The 22,306-nt window shown below is 61.1% G+C and overlaps 1 protein-coding gene across 8 annotated transcripts in view; it reads left to right on the forward strand.

Moving 5' to 3' along the window:
- The window catches only part of ATP2B2 (ATPase plasma membrane Ca2+ transporting 2), a gene marked incomplete at both ends in the record, with an annotated part of 88,141 nt that extends 65,835 nt beyond the window's left edge, over positions 1–22,306 (forward strand). For 7 of the 8 annotated variants that reach the window (XM_084247930.1, XM_084247933.1, XM_084247931.1 and 4 more), the window contains 9 exons: positions 3,879–4,058; positions 4,238–4,325; positions 6,115–6,221; positions 6,642–6,833; positions 8,946–9,159; positions 10,374–10,585; positions 10,712–10,819; positions 12,296–12,478; positions 21,995–22,306. In XM_084247930.1, the coding sequence (XP_084104056.1) occupies positions 3,879–4,058; positions 4,238–4,325; positions 6,115–6,221; positions 6,642–6,833; positions 8,946–9,159; positions 10,374–10,585; positions 10,712–10,819; positions 12,296–12,478; positions 21,995–22,306 (1,596 nt within the window). Of the gene's footprint in view, positions 1–3,878; positions 4,059–4,237; positions 4,326–6,114; positions 6,222–6,641; positions 6,834–8,945; positions 9,160–10,373; positions 10,586–10,711; positions 10,820–12,295; positions 12,479–15,572; positions 15,749–19,333; positions 19,389–21,994 lie in introns of all 8 variants that reach the window. The other variant, XM_084247929.1, reaches the window with a different exon arrangement.

Consider the following 22,306-nt stretch of genomic DNA (forward strand, 5'->3'; position numbering starts at 1 on the left):
CTCCTCGCATGCCTCCTGTCTCCCATTCTGAGCCTGAAACAGGGCAGCAATTAATACCCCTTGTGCCCACGTGTGTTTTCCTGCAGGCTGTGTCCCTGACTGGGCAGACAGGCCGTGCCCTAGCCTCCGGGGGGAACCCTAATACCAGATGCCAAGGGGTTCAGGCTTCCAAGGGACAGGTTACCTCGTGTCCCTGCACCTCCATGCCTAGAACCATCTGACCCTGAGCCCCTTCCAGCCCCGACCCCCTGACCTCCTGGCTCATCCGCCGGCCTCGGAATCTCCCTGAGGTGGGGTAGAAAATAGCATCCGAAACACACACGTCTGCATCCGCACGTGGATGAAAACACGGGGGCCTTTCCTGGGGACAGGGCCACTGCGAGTGATGGGGGAGTCAGCCAGGCAGTTCTGCCAGTGCCCAGAGCAGCGGGCAGAGGTCTCAGGGAGGCAGGTGAGGAGAGGGACAGCGGCTGCCCGTGGGGCTGGGAGCACTTCTGGCCTGGAGGGGCCTGCCATGGAGATACGACCCCGCTCCAACAAGCCACCAACAAGCCACCTCCCGCCTGGTGTCCGTCTCGAGCCTGTGAAATGGAGGGTGGCCCAGCCGCCCCTCCAGTCCTTCCCAGCCTGGCCGCGCTGAGCCAGCTGCCCAGAGGCTGACCCTCATGCCTCCCTTCCCCCCTTACAGTCAGCGCATCCCCGTGTGACCTTGTCTCCCCTTCATTCGCCCGCCCGCCGCCCCATCTAGGTGGAGAAGCTGAGGGCGGTTTTGGACAGCAGGGACTTCTGATGCACATGGGTACCAGCGGACACTGGTTCGAAACCTGCCCTCCCCCTCGCTCCCTCACTGAAGGCCTTAGGAGTAGCGCTTCCCTGGCCTCGGCTTCCCCAGCTAACAAGGAGAGAGCAACGCTCACCTGTGACTGAGCCTCGCCCAGGGAGGGGGGAACACAGAGACCAGCAGATAGGGTGTTTGCCTGAGGCCAGGTGATTTATGCACCTGAAGCCAAATCCAGAAGGTGGAGGTCACAGATCTAGTGAAGCAGCCCCCCACCCCATCCCTGTTCTCGCCTGGGTCAGCTGCCGTCACAAGTTTCATGGGTGAACTTCAGGGAGCGACTATCCCTGCATGAGCGTATTTTAGTCAAGCTCTCCCAAGTGACAGCCTGTGCCCAGACCACCTCTTGGGCCCAACAAGGTTGTCCAGGTTCATTTGCAGTTGGCCGGGAAGACTCTGCCTCCCGCTGTGGCCCTGTGTGTCAAGGTGTTATAGAAGCACCGATTCTTTTCCCACTTGGCACGAATAATTGTGCAGACACTGGGTGCGGAGCAAAGCGCAGGTCTATTCTGCGGCCAAAGAATGGAGACGGTGCGCTCAGGCTCACAGATCTTTCTCCTCCAGGGTCGGGGGAGCAGCATTTTGTTGGCAAGGAAAGGAGAGGGGCCAGGGGAGAGGCTTGCCCAACCAAGTAGGGCCGTGGCGGCCGCGGCAGGCCAGGCGGGACCCAGAGGGCACCAGCAGGTGTGGATTCTGCTGTGCTAATGCGGGTGTGATGAGGGGCGAGGGTGGTGGGGAGGGCTGGGGTCGACATTCCACAGGGGTGTCTGTGCTGTGCCTCAGTTGCCCTGAGCCAGCGGAGGGGACTGCCTGTAGGATGATGTCGCTGGGTAGGGAAGATCGCCCGGGGGTGCTTTGGGGGGTGACCAAGGGAGCGTCTGCGTGAGGTTTCCTCCTCCAGGAAGCAAAGGCAGAGCAGGCCAGCACGGCACCAGCCTCAGGCGCCGCGGGCGCTTCTCCCCGCCTGCGGGAGCGGCTGTTAGCAGCGCTGGGGTCTGAGATCTGCCGGGTTATCCGGGGGTGTTTGGTGCCTTTGGGGGCACAGACAACGGCTGTCACCAGAAACAACAGATGTTTAAGCCCGTATTTAATGAAAACAGGAAGCGCCATTTCCTGGCTTTTTTCCTCAGCGGAAAAATATTGAGGATAATTTTAGCGAAAGAAGGAGTTTTTTGGTTGGTTTTTTTTAATCTCAGCTCTTTCCACTATGTGGAAAGCATTTCTCAACCAGATCGGCGCCTCTGAGGCTTTAGCCTTAACCATCGTGGGCGTCGGGGCCCGGACCGGCTAGGTGTTCAGTGACCCCTTGTGGAATAAGTGAGCGTGCAAGCCCCGAGTTCCGAGGGCAGCTGAGGGGGCGCCCCAGGGCGGGGGCACCCAGAATGGCTTCATGGCAGAGAGCATCTCACGTGAGAGGTGGGAAGGGCTTTAAAGCGATGGAGCAAGGAGGTGGCCCAGGCACAGGCACGAAGGTGGGAAGGTGGCCTGGCGTCGGGGACTCGCAACTGTGCAGCGGGATGCATGAGAGAAGAGCCTGAAAGGGCTTGTGAGCTGATTGCGGGGGTTGGGGGGGTAGGGGGAAGGGGTCAACATGGCTCCTGATCCATTCACCCAAGTATAAAGTCACGCACCCAGGGTGAGGCCTCAAGGGATGCCTCCTGGGGCTGCTTCACAAAATAGCCTGGACAGTCAGAGCCACATACTGTCTCATGGCCCCAGAGGCTGCAAATTCAAGGTCAAAGTGTCAGCAGGGTGTGTTCCTCCTGAGGCTGTGAGGGACCACCTGGCAGGCCTCCCCGAGTTCTGGTGGTTGGCTGGAGAGCTTCTGCGTTCCTTGGCTTAGAAAAAATGTGTTTTTATAGCATCCCCTCCACGTGGGTGTGTGCGTCCAAATTTCCCTCTGTATAAGGGCACCCTGGCTGAGGGTCCCCTCTAAGGACCTCATTTTAACTTGATCACTACTATAAAGATGCCATGTCCAAGTGAGTGACAGTCTTAGGCGCTGGGGGACTGGACTTCAACATTTGGGGGGGGGGTGTGCAGTTCAGCCCATTGCTTTCTTCAAATTCTCTCTGCAGAGGCTGGCAGGGCAGGGGTGCAGGAGTGAGCTCCCCAGTGCTAAGATGTGCAAGTGGAGATTGGGGGGCAGTCCAGGCCCGAGAGTCTCAAGTGCCTTGGTCTTTTGGTACAGTTGGGGTTTGTGTCCTTGACATCCTCTCCTGCTCAAAGATGCTTTGCAGCAAATGGCAAATACCACTTTATTAATCTTACCACTTGTCACTGCCCACGGTTAGGAGTCACTTGTTCATTGATCTGTGCTGTGTGTATAGGGCAGCAGTAGCTCCAGGCCAGATTTCAGGTCCTAATCACTGGGCCGCAGGGCCTTACAGGGTTCTGATTGACTGGGTTTGCCTGGTCTGATCAGCCCAGATGTCAGTCTGTCATCACAGAGAGGGAGCAGGCAGTCCCCACTCTCTCAGGGAAATGTCACATTTTACATGAAACATGATCACTTGTGTTTATTCTAAGCCACCGTCACATTCTCTAAATAAAATGTCCCCCAGTGCAGTGCAGTACAGTAACAGATGTCTCTGAGTTTACAGGAAACGTGTGTGTGGATAAAGCAAGTCCTGTGCCATAGCTGTGTGTTCCACACTGTGACCCCCGGCTGATCTGAGGGGGTGTTTATGGGGAGTCTTTTCAAAATGTTTATCCAGGTCAGGGTAACCAGTGGTTTTGTCCCAGGACAAAATGGGCTGTGATGGTAGATAGGTGGTGGCTGCCTGGGACTCAGCTGAGTAGAACCCTGAGACCATGTTGGGTTTAATCAAGGATGCTAGGATGGATTAGCAATGTCTGCCACTGGCACAGGAAGGGAGGAAGTAGCTCGTCTGCCTTACAGTCCATCATCAGTATCTCACATTCATCTAGCCCCTTACAGTGTGGCTGCCTGTGAGCAGGTCTTGTTCAGAACCCATGGGGGCAGGGAGGGCCTGCCGGAGGTGATACCCGTCCCCACGGCCCCTGCCCTCTTGCCCAGGTCCCAGAAGCCATTCGCAAGTGCCAGAGGGCAGGCATCACGGTCCGCATGGTCACTGGTGACAACATCAACACAGCCAGGGCCATCGCCATCAAGTGTGGCATCATCCACCCTGGGGAGGACTTCCTGTGCCTTGAAGGCAAGGAGTTCAACCGGAGGATCCGCAACGAGAAAGGAGAGGTACGTGTGGGTCCTCAGTGGGATGAGCCTGGGAAGCACAGGGGCTGCTGATCCTACAGAAACTAGTTAGTGCACCAATGAGAGCCCAATGACTCTGGGCAAGCACCCTCCCTTCTCTGAGCCTCAGTTTCCCCCAAGCACTCACACCACCAACCGTCCCCTCTGCCATTCCTTTCCAGATTGAGCAGGAGCGAATCGACAAGATCTGGCCAAAGCTTCGGGTGCTGGCCCGCTCCTCCCCAACAGACAAACACACCCTCGTCAAAGGTAAGATGTGGGAAACATGGAAGTTCTGAAACTAGAATTTCTTCCTCTCCTGGTGACTGAAGCTTCTTTGCAGGATGAAAGGGAGCATTTGCCTAAGGCTTCCCACGCCTGGGGACACCCCTGTCTCATCCTTTTGCACTTGCAAGTCCTCCCCAGGGCCCCAGTGAGACAAGGAGGTTGTGAATCTTCCCTATGGACTCCACCTCCTACAAAAAGCAATAGATCTGCCCATCTAGGGTCCAGAACTCAGGGCCTGAGGGCCAACTGGGACGCACTGGTGCGTCTATTTATTTGGGTGGTTCTTGCCATTTTTGTACCTTGAATTAAATGACCGTATGCACCCCTGCACTCTCCTGTGACAGTCTCCACTCTTACTGTCTGTCACTCAGCCCATCGCACAATGGGTTGACTAGTGTTCTCAGTCTGGCCCCAAAGCTTGTGAATTTGAGATCCTCGGTCTGCAGGGTCTCTGAGGCCCCCAACTGAGGTCGATAACCAGGCCCCCGGGGATGGCTATCCTGGGAAGAGCAAGCTGAGAGAAGAGCCCAAAGCCAGCAGCCTTCTTCCCCGAGTCCCTCCACCTGCTCAGCCTGGCTAGGTGGCCAGGGACTGGGCCCTTTCACAATCACACAGTCCTGGGTCCAAACCCCGGCTCTGCCACTGACCTGCTCTGTAGTCTTAGGCAGGTCTCTGGGACTCAATTTCACCATCTGTAAAATGGCCAAGGGGGTAGGTTTCAGGCATCTGGATTCCTCTCTCAAAACACTACCCAAGACCCCAGTGGAGGCAGATCAGGCCTGGCCCAGGAACATGGAACCCCAGAACTGCACCCAAGCAGAAGGCCCCCACCCATTCCCATGTCTCATTCAGTCACGCCTTTGCCCATTGGCCATTCTCTTGACCGATGTTTATCGAGGAGCCCTGCCCCAGGCTTGGCAGACGGGGTCCTCCCCCTTTGGGCTTCATGGTCCAGTGTCGACCCAGTGGATTAACTAGTGGTTCCCCACACAGAGCGAGGAGGCACACTGGAGGGAGAGGAGGGAGAGCGGTTGGGGCCTCTGCTGGCCCCTCACTCAGGCTGGGCCCCTGCGTCGACAACAGGATGAGCGGCCAGGAGGGTCGATGTCGCAGGCAGCCAGTGAGCTGCATTGTGAAACCCAAGGCGAAGGTTTCTGGCACCTTCAAGAAGTGGAAGGAAGTTCATTGAGTGGCTGAGACCGCAGAGAGATGGGGCTCGGCAGGAGGTGCCGCTGGCATCAGATCAGTGAGCTCCTGAGTGCCAGGCCAGTGGCTGGTTAAGGGAAACCGAGTCAGGAAGCTCACTCCCTGCTTTGTGGAGAGCGGCCTGGGGCACAGGACCCCCCCCACATTGTCCAGCCATGAGAGGTGACCTCATGGGGTGGGGACCATCCAGATGGACTGGAAGTGGGGAGTCTGAGGATGATGTGGGTGGAGAACGGGCTGGGCCTGGGGCTGTTTGGATGGGAATGGCACAGCCCAGCCTCCTCAGCTGTGACTGGACCCCCCCAGGGGGGAACAGATGGTGGGAACCCGGCAAATCCTTGGAGCCCCTGAAGGCAGGCAGAGGGGGTTCTGGTTAGTGTGGCTGCAGAGCAGAGGCCGCCAGCGTGAGCAGGTCCCAGCCCGCAGAGAGTCTGGACGCGAGGGCCCCGGGCTGTGGGGAGCCTGGAGCAGGGCGGCCCCGGGAGTGGCAGCAGGGCAGGGCCCCAGGAGGTGTGCCCAGCCGGGTCCGGGGGGCCCCCGCCCGCTGAGCACCCGGCGCCCACAGGCATCATCGACAGCACGCACACGGAGCAGCGGCAGGTGGTGGCGGTGACCGGGGATGGCACCAACGACGGGCCTGCGCTCAAGAAGGCCGACGTGGGCTTCGCCATGGTAGGGGCAGCGCTGGGCCTGGAGCTCCTGCTGGGGTGGGGCTTAGGGGAGCGTGGCCATGCGGGACCCCCATTTCACACTTGCCCGCCCACTGTCCACCATATGCCTGACACTCTAGACGGTCAGTCTGCCCCCCGAAGGGCTCGAGGGGGCTCCGCCTAAGGGTGGGGTGGGGGAGGAGAGGGGTGAGGAGGGAGAGCCAGGGAGGGGCTTCCTGGACGCTTAGCCTCAGGGTCTTCAAGGAGCAGTTGTGTGTGTGTGTGTGTGTGTGTGCGTGTGCACATGCATGCTGTTATTCCTGTGCACACTCAAGTGTGTGTCCTGGCTGTGCTGGCAGTTGGGGGAGTGTCTGGGGGGTTGTGTAGGACTGAGCCCCTGGCCTGTTGCCCCCCCACCCAGACTCTGTCCCTGTCCCCTCAGGGCATCGCTGGCACAGACGTGGCCAAAGAGGCCTCAGACATCATCCTGACGGACGACAATTTCAGCAGCATCGTCAAGGCTGTGATGTGGGGCCGCAACGTCTACGACAGCATCTCCAAGTTCCTGCAGTTCCAGCTGACGGTCAACGTGGTGGCCGTGATCGTGGCCTTCACCGGCGCCTGCATCACACAGGTGGGTCTTCTACGGGCAGGTGGGGCAGAGACCCGTGTGGGCATCCCCAGCTGTCCCGTGGGCTGACTGCTGAGGGCCAGGGCCTGTACCAGAGACCTGGATGCAGGCGCCAGTCCGGGCTCCAGGGAAGGAGGCTCAGGGTGGCGGGTGTGCGCAGGGGCACCTGGCGATGGGACCTGGCAGGCCTCACCCCACTGTGCGTGGCCCAGCACAGGAGAAGCCACACTCAAGGGGAGGCACCTGAAGGGCCAGACGGTGACAAAAAGACCCATTCGCCTGGGTCCTGTGGCCAGGCGGGGGCAGCAAGAGGGTACCTGGGCTTGAGTCCCTGGGAGAGCGGGCATCTGTCTGCCACCACCTCTGGGTCATGACCCTCTCTGTGTCCTGAGCCCTGAGGAGCCAACAGGCAGGCACAGCATCTGCAGGGCCCAGCCCTTCCCGGCAGGTTCTGTGAGATCCCCATTATTCAGAGGGGAATCTGAGGCCTGGGGCCTCCTGACTCGCCCTGCTCCCTGCCCCCACCCTGGGGCTGACAGTCCCTTGCCTGGAGGGAGAGGGTGGGATGCCGAGGTCTGGTCCCTCCCAGCAACCCCTTGGCAGACAAGTTCCTGCCCAGACATCCCCCCGAGGCCTGGAGGACAGCATTGCCCCGAAGAGAGAGGGGCCTGGGATGCTGCACCTGCTACCCCTGCCCCAAAAGTCAGCCTCTGGGGCGGGACTGGAGGGGATGGGCCCTTCTCTTCCGGCCTGTGGATGAGAAGCCCCCTCTAGTGGTGGCCTGGGGGACACTCGGGGCAGCTGCAACTCCTACAAGACTCAGAGTCCTCTGGGAGCTGGATGGAGAAACTGAAGCTCCCAGAGGGCTCCCGACCAGCCGGGGCCCCAGGACTGAGTTGGCGGCAGGCTGTGTAGGCTTTGGCGGGGTGATGGGGGGCCCTGCCCTTGAAGCATATGTAGTCAGAGAAGACTGATGGGCAGATAGAAGCTGGGGCATGAGCAGCACAGCTGAGCCGAGCAGAGGTGGGGGAGCTGCCAGAGGGACAGTGGTACATGTCCAGCAGGTGAGGGAGGGCAGAGGGGCCTTGAGGCCACACGGGGGGAGGGCGGAGCAGGCTGAACGACTCAGTTCAGGCTACTGGGCTTAGAGGGTAGGTGGGCTCCCTGGAGGAGGTGTCCCGGGGGCCATCAGTGGTGGATGAGACTAAAGCCACAGGAAGTCAGGGACAGAGAGGGAGAGGCACAGAGAGGCCAGGTACAGAGAGACAGCAGCAAGGAGAGGAGCCCCAGGGGGCACTGGTGGAAAAGGCAGGGGAGGCGGAGCCCGGGGCGATGGAGCAGGAGCAGGTGGGGAGAACTGGGAGGGTGGGGCTGGGGCGCAGCAAGAGGCAGTGACAAGGAAGACGCCAGTGACCTTGGAGGGGCCAAAGTCTGAGCACAAGGACAAGGCAGGCCGGGAAGGAAGGAGGGCGCGGGTAGCCTCAGTGGCTGCAGGCCGTGTAGACCCGTGACAGGGCTGTGCCCAGAGCGGTGTGAACCGTGGTCCCCGCCCCAGCCAGAGCGTGGAAAGGCCGCCCCAGAGTGTGGACGGCGGGACCCCATAAGGGGTGAGAGCGCCGAGTCTAGCTGCCTCTGCCGCTCCTTCCTTGCCCAAATTTCTACCAGGAAAACATGTCCTTGGAACCAGACAGTAATTGTTTAAGGTAAAATGGGGTGAGAAAGAAATTGGGTGGTGGCGAACAGGGGGCAGGGGCACAGGTGTTCTTGTGGGACGGGGAGACTCGAGCTGTAGATAGTTGAGGGGAGAGGCCGCAGGACGGGGCAGCGGGGGCGGAGGAGAGGCCTCGGCCTCAGCCTCAGCCTCAGCCCGGAGGAGCACGCTCTCCACGGGGCAGGAGGGCGGAGGCAAGATGGCGGGGATGTGGCTAAGTTCACCGGAGGGAGCTGGTGACTGTCGGGCGGGGGAGACAGGACTGGGGTGGACAGACCCAGCCGCCCACTGCTCAGGAGCCCAGGGCTGAGTGGTCTGGAGGCTCCCACAGGCGCTGCTGAGGGATCAGCCCAGTGCGGGGGGCGGCACCCCGTGACAGCCCCCTCCACGGCTGCTGTTCCCAGGACTCCCCTCTGAAGGCCGTGCAGATGCTCTGGGTGAACCTCATCATGGACACCTTCGCCTCGCTGGCGCTGGCCACCGAGCCGCCCACTGAGACCCTGCTCCTGAGGAAGCCGTACGGCCGCAACAAGCCCCTCATCTCCCGCACCATGATGAAGAACATCCTGGGCCACGCCGTCTACCAGCTCACCCTCATCTTCACGCTGCTCTTCGTGGGTGAGTCGCTCTCGCCAGCTCTCCCGGCCACGAGGGCCCAGACGCACGTGCCGAGTCCCCATCCGCCCCCCTGTCCGCCAGGGGCTGCTAGAGGCCCAGGAGGCAGTTAGTGGTTCGGGGCCACACAGCCAGTCTTGAGCAGAGCTGGCCACCCCAGAGCCAGGGTGACGGCAGCACTGGACGGAGGGCCGGAGGGCCGGGCCAAGGCCCTGGGGTGCTGCCTGTGCCCCCCACTTGAACAGGGACACACAGACGGTCTGGGGAGCAGCTGGGCGAAGAGCCAGACCTGGCTGGGCCAAGATGGGCCGGGTTTCCACCCATGCTTCAGAGAGAACCCGAGGAAGCCGCCTCTGGGTGGTGGGTGAGCAAGCAGGTTGGAGAGGGGGAGGGCCACATCACACAGGGGGTCTGGCCAGCCCGACCCCCACCCCGCGGGCTCCTGGGGGCCTCCTGCAACTGGGCTTTCACCACTGAAGGTGCTTGCTCCCCATGTGCAGACAAGATGGGCGCCGCAAAAGGCCGCCCTCCACCCTAAATTTGGAAGGCGGTGTGTGGGCAGCTCTGTTGTAAAGTTGTAATGATGCCACGGAGAGACCACGCGAGCGCCAGCTGGGAGAGGAGCTAGGGGTGGGGGGTTGTGGGGAGCAGGGGTCCCACTCGCCACCATGTCCTGGAGGTCTTGGACTCGGCTACACCCTCGAACTCGGAGACCCCCACAAGCCCGCCAGCACCCGCTTGCTCAGCTTCGCCAAAGGCTGCAGGTCCACAGCAGGCCGTGTCCACACAGTAGCCAGGGCCGCTCGTCCCCCTCGCCGGGAAGAGCAGGCGTGAGAGGGGGCCTCTCGGGCGGGCGGAGCCAGCCCCACCCCTCAGGAGCTGATGTCTCATAACAGTCCGTGAGCGTCCAGCACTTCCGGGGGCGCCCCAAACCAGGGCCTCCACCGGGTATTTCTGGTTTGGGCCCAGCCGCCCAGGCCACAGTTTCTAGCCGGGTCCCAGCTGCGTCACCTGTCTCGGACCCCCGTGGGCAGAGTGGCGGAAGGCGCCCAAGCTCTCCCCAAAGAGAGAGGGCTGCCGCCCTCCATCCACAGCACAGACCCACGCTGCCCCCCGGTGTCCAGAGTGGGTGGCCAGTGGGTGACCCTGTGCAGAAGCGCACAGCAGGGGGCTGTGCCCGCCCCCGCCTCAGCCCTGCCCGCCTCTCGGCTTGGCAGGCGAGAAGATGTTCCAGATCGACAGCGGGCGGAACGCGCCCCTGCACTCGCCGCCCTCCGAGCACTACACCATCATCTTCAACACCTTCGTCATGATGCAGCTCTTCAACGAGATCAATGCCCGCAAGATCCACGGCGAGCGCAACGTGTTCGACGGCATCTTCCGGAACCCCATCTTCTGCACCATCGTGCTGGGCACCTTCGCCATCCAGGTAGTGGGGCGCCCACCCCCACCGGGGCCACCCGCCATGCCCCCTGCGATCGCCGTGCACCCAGACCCGCCGGCCCTGATGTCCTGTCTCTCCCTCCCTCCCTCTCTCCCTTCCTCTGGCCTCCAGATAGTGATTGTGCAGTTTGGGGGGAAGCCCTTCAGCTGCTCTCCGCTGCAGCTGGACCAGTGGATGTGGTGCATATTCATCGGGCTGGGAGAGCTCGTCTGGGGCCAGGTAAGTCCAGGGGGCTGCAGGACAAGCCACCCCACGAGGGAAGGGAAAGAGCACTGGATGGGGAGCCCTGGAGCCCAGGAACGGGCCGGCTCTGCCTTGGTGGGATCCGGGCAAGACCCTCCCCGCCCCTGGGCGTCTGAACAACGGGGCATCAGAACCCCAGTGCTGCCCATCTGGGTCCCCTCACTATGCTTTTCCCTCTCCGTCCATGTACCACTGGTCGAAATGCATTTAAGACACTTTAGTATTGCTAAGGCGACTAGAAAATCGATACCACTTGTCAGGAGTAGAAGGTAACGGAAGCTCGCCTTAAGAACGATGCTGTGCTGTTCCGCCAGCGCGTCCCCTGAGGGGGCGGTTAGGGAGCAGCAGGACACTCACAGGGACCCTGCGGGGCTCCCAGAGGTCGGGATCCCTGCCGGTCACAGGCTCTCTGCTGCTGTGTCCATGGCCACTGGAGATCTCCTCCACTTTGGGGGCCCCTGGGCCGATGCTCTGTGGGCCCTGCCACCCCGTTCCCAGGGCATGCGGCTCCACGTCCCTTCCCTACATGTGCCCGAGTCCGGGCACTCGGGGCTCGCAGCTCAAAGGCTGCACCGGACCAGACATGCTGCCTGCGCGGAGCCCAGGGCCCAGCCTGGCCCAAGAGGCTTTGTTCTCAAGGTGCCCGGCGTCCAGGCAGGGCCCAACTGCCAGAGGCACTGATGGTGCCTTCAAGCACTTCCGGGTGAGAGCGGGAAGTCATGGCAGAAATTAGCTACGAGATAAAGTCCCACTCACCCAAAGGTGTCTTCTTTCAACGTGGGGCTGCACTGGAGTCGTTAAACTAGCCACCTCGCTCCCTGGACACCCTCGAGCCCAGGCCGCTGAACCCCTCTGGACTCACGTCAGGGAGCTGTCAGCGTCTGGGGGAGCTGACCCCCGTCCTAAGGGCAATGCCAGTGGGCAGTGCTGACCTTCAACTCCCAGGGGACCGTCAGGCTGAATGTCCAGTTCCCACAGGAGAGTGAAGCAGCCTCTGACCTCCCCTTCCCCAAAGGGCCTGCCTGTCAGGCTTCAACCCTGACCCGAGCCTCAGGCTTGGGGACCACAGGACCCCGTGGCCTCAGGAGGAAAGAGTCCAGGAGGCCCGAGGGCCAGCTCATGTGCACAAACATGGACGCACCGTCTTGCTTAGCCCTGACTCTGGGGTGGCCCCAGCCGCACAAATGGGCCAGCAGAGCTCCCGGGGTAAACAACTCGCCCAGGGTCATGTACCAATAAGGTCAGGGGCGTTGAGACTCACACGTCTGCCTGCTCTCCAGATGAATGAGTGAATTCAAGACCAAATTAAGACATTTTAGAAGAGTGAGTTGAGGAACAGGTAAAGCGAGTTCAGGAGGGAGCTAAAGGCAACCAGGAGTGGGGAGCAGAGGTGGTGGGCGTTGAGGCAGCCAGGCAGGGAGGAGGCTGCCCTGACGGCTGGGTCCCCTGCAGGTCATCGCCACCATCCCGACCAGCAGGCTCAAGTTCCTCAAGGAGGCGGGCAGGCTCACGCAGAAGGAGGAGATCCCGGAGGAGGAACTCAACGAGGACGTGGAGGAGATCGACCACGCCGAGCGGGAGCTGCGGCGAGGCCAGATCCTGTGGTTCCGAGGCCTGAATCGGATCCAGACCCAGGTACGGGCGGCTCCTGGGGCTGGGCCCACGCCTGGCTGGGCGGTGGGGGTGGAGCTGTGTTTGCCCTGTGCTCCCTGGGGCCTCTGAGGCTGGGGCCACCCTCACCAGCTTCTTTGCACCCACGTCCCTCACACACACATTCTCGTGGCTGCTGCAGACACTGTGGCCTCCTGGGGACTGGTCCACCCCACTCCCACCCCACGTGGGCCTCCAGGAACTTGGCTGCAGAGGCAGGGGAGGGGGTGACTCTGGGGGCTGAGGAGGTGAGGGTCAGGAGGGCTGAGCTGGTCTGTGAAGGCCAGGACAGCTGCTTTGGGCTGGTCAGTCCAGATTTTCTGGGGCCAGCTGGTCAGCCTGTGGGGTCCGGGTGTGTCCATGGGGCATGCCCAACCTCTTCTTTCACAGGGGGCACAGACACCCCTCCAGTCTCCACACAGGGGTAAGAAGGCTCTGGGGACCAAAGCTGGGTTCTCCCACACGCTCACACACACACACCATGGACACACATACACACAGACATGCAAGGATACGCGCATGTGCACCAAGGACATGCTCACATACATGTGTGCACCAAGGACACACTCACCTACATGTGCACACCAAGGATACGCTCCCAAACGTGTGCATCGAGGGCATATATGTGCGTACCAAGGACATGCTCACATGTATGTGCATGCCAGGGGCATGTGTGTGCACAGTAAGGACATGCTCACTTGCATGCACATACCAAGGACACACTCACATATATGTGTACACCGAGGGCATACCTGTGCATGCCAAGGACATGCTTGTATACATGTGTGCCGCGGGCCAGCGCAGCGGTAGACTAGCAAGGCCGACTCAGGGGTGAGAAACTGTGCAGGGTGGTCAAGGATTCGGCGCATAAATGACAGACAGACACACTTCAGGAGTGAAAATCTGACTGTAATGTGCTCAAATTATCATGCATTTTTATACTTTTTCAAGCAGCATTGGATTACATAAAATCTATTTTTTTAGCAAAAATTACTATTGACGCAAAAGATGTATTGTCTTATTCTTTCATAAGAGATGTGAGCAGTGTTGCATATCAAGGTATAAAATACAATGTTTTAGTTAATGATTACAAGTTGCTAGGCACATGTAGTCAATCAGGACATACGAACATCATTGTTCTCTAAAACCAGTTCTGCTAGTTCTAACTTAAGTGCTTTAATGTTTTTAGATGACTTATTTCTGTATGTTTGAAATCTAAACATTCTAGTAAACCCTTTTTTGATTATCTTTACTATGTAATGAATATAAATCTCATAACGTTTTTGATTTCATGATTCTAACCTAAAAGTCTGCTTCATTTCACCTTTTTTGTTGTTGATTGTTTAGTTTAATTTCTGTAAATGACATAAGTCCGTTAATGCTATTTGAGAGTGTATATTTAACTACATTCCTTTTATGACCATCTTTAGAGGTGGTTGCCAGAAACAACTCTAAGTGAGGTCTTGACTGGTCGAGGAAGTTTTTCCAGCCATATTCTGTAATTGTATTCTTTATGATTAACCAAAGAATTGTTATGTCTAAATTTATCAATCTATATCATTATGGAACTACAAGATTTAAAACTATTCAAATAGGCTCTAACTCATGGCCTGAGAAGTAAACAGAAAACAGCTCAGTTACAGCACCATCACCAGATGCCTTCCTGAGAGGCCGGAGATTGACAGACAATGGATTACTTATTTCACTGGACAGGAGAAATAATTCTATCGTGAGCAGCAATCTTCTCAAAGTCCGGCATTTTTATCCACAATAATCTTCTCGGGGTTCAGGGCGTTCCTCCCCTGCCCCACGTGCTCGGTGCCTTGGCCGTGCCGAACATCAAGGGCCAGATTGGTTTCACTTGAGTTCTGCCGCGGGAGGGGGTCCCGCACATGTGCACACCGAGGACACACTCACATATATGTGCACACTGGTGTCGTACATGTGCGTGTCAAGGACATACTTGCATGTGTGTGTGCACCAAGCGCATACATGTGCACATCAAGGACATGTTTGCATTCAAGTGAACACCAAGGACATGCTCACACTCAGATGCATGCACACCGAGGACACTCATACGTGTACAGGGACACACACTGGCATGACAAGGACACACATGCGGAAGCCTGCCCAGCCACCAGCAGGCTTCCTCCCCGACAAGCCACGGCCCTCACATGCCCTCGCCCCGGGCCAGCTGTGTCACAGCTTAGGAGCAGAGGTCTCTCGCCCACGCTGTCGCTCTGGGCGTGGTGCGGAGCCCCCCCATGCCTGCAGGCCTCGCCTCCACCTCCACCCAGACAAACGCTCCCCTGGGCTGCTTCCCACCCAGGCCACAGAGCAGGGTCCTGGACATTATCCCATAGGCCCTCGACCCCCAAGACGGTGCTATGCCGCCAGATTTAGGGGTGACTGAAATTCCAGACACAGCCATTTCTGAGAGCTGGGGGGAGGTTGGGTTCCAGGCCCTGAGCCCCGCTTCCTAAGGGTCTGGGCAGCTGTCCGAGCACACTGCCCAGGTGCCATCGCCAACCAGCCCACAGCCTCCTGGGGCCTCCAGGCTGCAGGAGGACACGGAGCTGTAGCTTCCTGAGCAGGCATGGGCACCTGGCCAGTGGGCTCTGCTGGGGCTAACACGGGCGGGGTGCTTTGCCACCTGCAGATAACTGCCAGGTAGGTGGCACGGGCCCCACCGAGGGACCGGAAACCTCACTCAGGTGACATGGCAAAGGTCACCGAGCTCGTAAGTGGCAGAGGGACTTGGGCCCAGGGCTGACCACCCCTAAGCCCCGACCAACCCCTGGCCCCAGAGCCCGCACACCCCTGCCGCCATGTTCACTCAGCCCTGACCAGCCACTGTCCCCAAGACGCTAGCACAGCCTGGCTGGGCCCTGTGTCCCCCACACAGCGGCCGGAGCCGAGCAGACCGCTTGCAGAGCCTTGGAGTGTGTCTGGAACCTTCTGTCTCGGTGTAAGTGGCGTGTCATGTCGCGTGGCAGCGGCTGTTCTCGTGGCACCTGTCAGTCGTGTGGCTGTTGTGGCGTTTTTCTCGCAACTTGTCTCGTTCTCTCCTCCGTTGCAGATTGAAGTAGTCAATACTTTCAAGAGCGGGGCCTCCTTTCAGGGGGCCCTGAGGAGACAGTCCTCCGTCACCAGCCAGAGCCAGGACGTAGCCAATCTCTCTAGCCCTAGTCGCGTGTCGTTGTCCAATGCTCTTTCCTCTCCGACCAGCCTTCCTCCTGCTGCAGCTGGGCGTGAGTGTGCATCCTCCCCGCCTCGGGGCCACCAACACCCCGCCGGGCGGGCAGCGGGCAGGGGCCGGGCACCGAGGACACGGGGGGCAGCGGCCGCCTTAGGCCCGGGGGCTGAGGGGCCACGGCCATTGAGGAGGGCCCCAGGCGGTCAGCAGGTCAGAGCCAGTTGTGGGGCGGCGGTCACTTGGCGGGCAGGGTCGGCTGGGGTCAGGGTCAGGGGACTAGCCCAGTCGTCGGGGCTGTGAGGGGCGAAAGCAGTCAGTCCAGGCCCCTCAAAGCATCACCGCTGGTCAGGCAGGCCTCAGCGACCCAGCGCCCAGTCTGCACGGGTCATGGCGGGGGCCGGAGAGGGCCGGCAGCCGGGGGCAGAGCCTCCCAGTGGGTCATACGGGGTCAGGAAAAACCTGGCCCACACGGGCAGGGGTCAGAGTTGGCCAGGGGATCGCAGTCTCGCAGCAAAGGTCAGGCAAAGGGTTCCTGAGAGTCGGGAAAGGCCCTCGGGGGTCGCCGTCTGTCACCATGGGGTCCAACCAAAAGGAAGTCACCGTAGGTCAGAGGTCATCGTTAGTCAGGGGATCCTGGCCACCAAGGAGGTCTGGAGGCCCCACCCCCAGTGGTCCCGAAGCCCTGCCTCCTCCCCTTGCCCAGGCCTGCCCGCAGAGGGCTGAGCCCTGCCTGGCAGGACGGGGCTCCTGACCCATTGAGCTTGACCTCAGGGAGAAGGCGGGGTGGGGGGCCAAGCCTCACATCTTGGTTGGGTGCCAGCAGCCCTGAGGGCTCTGGTCTGACCTTTGCTTCCTGTTCCCCCTTATCTGCAGGAGAGGCTGCCCCTCTGCCCCTGCATCTCCCTCGAACCCCCTGCCCCCCGCCCCCCCGCCATCCCCAGCTCCTCACCTCTGACCTGCTCTCTCATCTCTGGCCTTGACACCATCTTTTTCAACCCTCCATAGCTTCAGGCCTTGGAGGGAAAAACAAGCCTCTGTGGGCCGCCTGCCTCCCTGCCTTGTCTCCAGTCCACCCCTTGCAGCTGGCACGCACCCCTAGTCCTGATCCCTGATGCCCATGCGGGGTCCACCCATCCGGTCCTCGGGCTTCTTGGATGAGGAACAGACTCCAGACTCATCTCTTGACATCTTATAAGGGGCCTCTCCCCGCTCTAAACACAGCGCACCCCCGGCACGGGACCCCTGCCCACCAACAGGAGGCGACCTGGACACGGGGGGGGGGGGGGCAGTGCCACCTGAGCTTTCCGACCTCAGAGAGCCCGTTGATGGCATGTTGGTGTCCATGACCTGTCCCACTCAGGGCCGTTGAGTGGACGCGGCCCACCGGGCGCGCAGGATGTCAGGTGGGAGGTAGACGGGGAGCCTCGAGCTCACGCATTATTCAGAGAGTGGCGGGGCGGCCACTCGGGCCCAGGTGAAGTGGACACAGCCCTGAGCAGAGGGTGTCTCGGGCGCAATTCCCCGAGGCACGGCCGCCCATCCCGTCCCCCTTCGCACCCTCACCTTGGGGGGCCTCGCCCAGCTGCCCGCCTGCTCCTGCACCAGCTGGGTTCTGGCGTGGCCCAGGGCCACCACCTGCCCAGAGCTGTGCCCAGCGTGCCACCTCCTGCTGACGCCGCGTCCCTTTGGCAGGGCTGGGAGCAGAAGTCTGGTTTCTGGGGACACGCTCGGCTCTTTGCCACCCCGCCCTGCCTGTTTCTCAGAGCGCGGCACTACCCCGACTCCTGGGGGTCCCTGGGCACCCGCCCTGCCCGCAAGCCTCTCTCCTTGGTCTCCCCTCATCTCAGCTCTCACTTCTAAAGCAAGTGCCCGGTCGTCCGACCCTGGCGATTTCACCCTCACAGCCCCTTCTGCGAGTCTCACACCATCCACGGGACGGCCCTGAGACAGCCCCTCTGACCACGGCCTCCCGGCAGTGCCCATCTGCCCGTCGCTCACTCCCTGGCCACCTCCTTCCTGGCCAGATGAACCCCTTCATTCCTTTAGCCAGTGGGGACCCCAGCTTTGGAGCACCATGGAAAGGGAGCCTGTTTGCCTTGCCCCTGACCCCTCATTCTCTCAGAGGACCCGAGCGCCATCTTGCCTCTCCCAGGGAGGAGGCCTCCCCAGACCCTGCCTCTCCTACCTCGGGAAGAGTCCAGCCTGGACTCTGGGTCCCTCCCCACCCGCCTCCTGCCCCAGGGCACCGCTTCCAACCACGGCCTCTGTGGTCTTGGCACACTGTGAGCAGCAGTCACAATGCAGACTCCGCATAAGCACCCCCCCCAGCCCAGGCCGTCCAGTCTCTGGCCTCAGGGCTGGGAGGGCACTCTAGATACCAGCAGGGGCCCTCCGAAGCCAGAAAGCAGGTGGCCAGGAAGAGAAGGGGCCCCCAATGGAGAGACAAAGAGGGGGGCTACCTCCCACCTTCTCTGAGCAGGGTTTTCTTCCTGGGGATGTCCCAGTGGAGGGTGGCCATGGGGGTGCGAGCCAAAGCTCCCTGGGGGTGTGTGCCCCGAAGCACCAGGCGCTTCTCCTGGGTGAGCTTGATAACTTGCTGGCCACAGGGTCTGGGACAAGGCAGTGTGTGCTGGGGGACAGCTTCCGACTCACGACACTGGGGTGAGGAGCCCCGTCACACCTCCCTCCCCGGCACCACCGTGCGGCGGGTGCCCAGGCAGAGGCAGGCAGTGGCCTGAAGTCCAGAATGTTCATGAGGGAACTCTGGTCCACTCTCATGCTTTTCTCTTTTGACTTACCCAAAAATGGGGTCCCCCCATAAATGTAATGGCACAGCCCTCACGCCTTACACTTGAGCCTCCCCCTCACATCTGCCTCACAACTGAAACAGGAGGGAGGATCCGTCAGTACATCCCCTTGAGTGAGAAAGACACAGAGGCCCAGAGACAGGAACCGGCTTGGCCAGGGTCTCACAGCAAGAGGCCGGACTCCAAAGTCCTTTACTTTTGGCACCACCCACACCACTTCCCTGACAGCCCAGAGGCCGGGAGCCAGAGGCAGAACATCCGTCCCCACACCAGAGCACACACCCGCGACCTCACACCCTCCAGGCTCTGCAAGGCCAAGGAAGCCGCTTCTCTGCTTGAGTTTCCACCCGCCTGGCAGGGGCTGGGGAGAGGGCCACCTTCCGGCTGGCAGTCAAGGACGGGCTCTCTGATCCAAGGTCAAGTGCACAACCCTCCTTACTCCCCTCGACTCCTAGCCCACCTGAGGCCACCTCTGTGTTCTCCTTCTTACCCCCAGCCCTAGCTCCTAGCCCACCTGAGGCCACCTCTGCGTCAGCACATCTGCAGCGGGCTCCGTGTTCCCCCCTGAGGGTCCTGTTCCTTCACACCAGACATCCGGGAGCCTCAGACTCCCATGCGCAGTCTGGGTGCCGTCCCTGCGAGACAGGCCTCCCTGCTGGCCGGGCTGCAGCCCGCAGGGGCAGGCGCGAGAGAGGAGGCGAGGACAGCAGGCTGGGCTTCCCGTCAGGGTGCTGGTAGCTCACGTAGTGCGACCTGGGTTGGCAAGAGAATGGCGTGCTTCTGGGGGGGCCCCAGACCTCTCCGCTGTCTGAATATTCCATGTGTTTGTTTCCCTAGAGGGCTAGAGAACCCTGGACACAGAGTTCAGCAAGAGAGAGTGAAATTAAAAGAGGTTGTGAGTCTTTAACCTTGAGCCTGAAATGAATGTGAATCAATCCCAGACTCTTGGCTTCCCTGAAGCCGGGTAAACATTCGAGTATGTTGAAGCCCCCCCAGCCCGGGGCCTGACGTTCCCTCAGAACCCAACCCCCCCCAACCCCCCCCCCACCCCGCTCGCTCTGTGCTGATGAAATCACAGCGCCTGGCACCCCCAGACGGGTCCCTTCCTCTCGCCCCGGCCCTGCCCAGACGTGGCCGACGCCCCCCAGGGCAGCAGGGAGGCAGGCGGAAGAGCTTTTTTTCTTCCCGTATTTTTTTCCATTTCAGCCGCGGAGAGAACCGAAGTGGAGACTTGAGATGGCCGTGGCGGGGTGTCCCGAGAAGTCTGTCCCCGCAGTCTCGTCCCGAGCAGCGCATCCTTTCTGTTGTCTCCATGCCAGGGGGGCAGGGGCCTCATCTCATTGTGTGTTGTCCCCTCTGCGCTGTCAGCCACAGACAGGGCCCCCCCGCCCCGCCCCCAGGCGCTCTGGCTGCGAACACGCCGGCCCCGCGGGGCAGCGGCCACGGTCATCGCTCCCGTTTTACAGAGCAGGAAACTGAGGCCACAGCACGTGTTTCCTGTCTCCACTTCATCGCGGGCACCATCGCCCAGTTCGCATGAGATCAGGACATGGAATAGCCTCTGCCGAGCCACGGCGAGGGAATCTAGCAGAAAAACCCCGCGAGCCGCTGGCGGCTGTGCGGGCCCTGGCGCTCCCACGCTCCTGGCCGGCTCCGGCGTGGCCTGTGGCCTCTTATTTAAAGTACAGCTCCAACGGGCAGGTTCCCCGGAGGCCCGGCCCGCCACACCCAAGGGGAAGGGACGGAGCTGCCTCTGAGAACACCAGGAGGGTCAGGCCCGGCCGCAGTGGTTGAGGGCAAGGGAGAGACTTGATAACGAGCCCACACTGTGGGCTCTGAGGCCAGGAAGGATTACGGCAGTTGGGTCCTCCTGTGCGTGCCCTAAATTCTAAAGCAGAGATGGGCCATGTGCGTAGGAGACTCCCGCTGCACTCAGGACGGCCCTGAGCCGCACCCCCAAAAGCCATCAGCCACAGTCATGTGAAGAGTCGCCTCCATTTACAAGGCTTTGCCCACCTTCATCCCACCAACAAGCTGCCCTGGCTTTAGCCGGGAGTGACCCCAATCGTGGGCCACGAGGGACTCCCACGAGCTCCCTGTCCAGTCTCCTGTCCCCGCAGGACTGGTGCGGGTGCAGCTGCTCCCCAGCAGGGAAGGCTGCCTGCCTCCCCCAACCCCACCCCACCCACCGGCTCTGCCCTCAGTGAGGTCCAGGAAGAGAGGAGGCCCCACCCATCGGCCCCCTGAGACGGGAGGCAAGCTCCCCTCCTGGGGGCCCCAGAAGGGACATCCGTCTTCAGAGCGGGGCCTGCGCCTCTCCCCAGGAGGACAGCGATGCCGCCAGGCTCGCCCTCCGTCAAGGCCCCGGCACGGCAGGGCCAGGACGCGGACTCGGGTCCCCTGCCCCCCAGCCCAGTGCTCTCTCCACCAGCCCCGCAGCCCCAGCGTCCAGCCTCCTCCCACCCTCAGGGGAGGGATCGTGGCCGTGACCGCGACGCAGAAAAGGAACGAACGTGCCTTTGTGGTTCCTTTCCGCTCCCCGAGGACCACCCAGGGCTGGGGCTGGCCACGGCATTCTGGCCGCGTTTTTTGGTTTTGTGTTTTCAAAGCACAAATAAAGAAACCAGATGCCCCCAGAAATAAGGGACCCCAAAGCCAACTCCAATGACTGGCCAGGGCTTTGAGTCGATACTCGAGTGTTTACCCCCCAAATGCATGAAGGAAAGAAACGCTGAGTACAAACAACCTCCGTTCACATTGTCCAGGCTTCCGAGCGTGGCCGTGTGTCTGTCTGCGTGTGCTGTGTGCCCCCCCCCGTGGCATGCGCCCCTCCCCGAGCGCCCTGTCCGCTGGCTCCTTCCCGCTTCCTGGCTGCCTCCGCTCTGCACCCAGAAAGCCCTGAGTTGGCTTTGGTTTGCTTCGCTCCCCCCGGCTTGGTGTTCCCGTGGTCCGTGTGGCCCTCGTGTGTCTCCCTCCCGCCCGCCCCCGCCGTCTCTCCTTCTGTTGCGTGTGTCCGTGCCCGTCACCTGTTCCACGTCGTGTGGTTCCTTAACTGCGTGTGGTTTTCTCTAAGCCTCGCTGTCCTCTCGGAGCAGCCCCGCGCCCTCCCACTGCTGCCCGCCCCGCGCCCCGCATGGATCCTCCGCTCTCCAGTTAACAAGGCTCGGTCTCTCGCTAGGTCGGGGTGCCCGCCGGAGTGGGCTGTGCTCCCCGGGCCCCTGTCTCCCATCGTCTCGCCGACGGGGCTCGGCGACCCCTCCTGTCCTGACACTGTAGCTCTGACCCGAACCACAGTCCCCCCCACACCTCGTGGACGCCCAGAACCCGGGTCCGCTCCTCCGCGCTCCCTCCTCCTGTCCACTCCTAACCCCAGCGACTGTGGATCCAGTCACCTGCTGTGCCCGTCTCCTGTCCCCTCCGCCCCTCCTCGAGCCCCCAGAGCCTGGCTGGGACCCCGCGCGCAGGGCACGGCCGCTCACCCCCGTGTTCCCCTTGCAGATCCGCGTGGTGAAGGCGTTCCGCAGCTCTCTCTACGAAGGTCTCGAAAAGCCTGAGTCTCGAACCTCCATCCATAACTTCATGGCTCATCCCGAATTCCGGATCGAAGATTCGCAGCCCCACATCCCCCTCATCGACGACACCGACCTGGAAGAGGATGCCGCGCTCAAGCAGAACTCCAGCCCGCCGTCCTCGCTGAACAAGAACAACAGCGCCATCGACAGCGGCATCAACCTGACGACGGACACAAGCAAATCAGCTACCTCTTCAAGCCCAGGGAGCCCCATCCACAGCCTGGAGACGTCGCTTTAG

This window comes from Talpa europaea (genome assembly GCF_964194135.1).
Source record: "Talpa europaea genome assembly, chromosome: 11".
NCBI classification, from domain to species: Eukaryota; Metazoa; Chordata; class Mammalia; order Eulipotyphla; family Talpidae; genus Talpa; species Talpa europaea.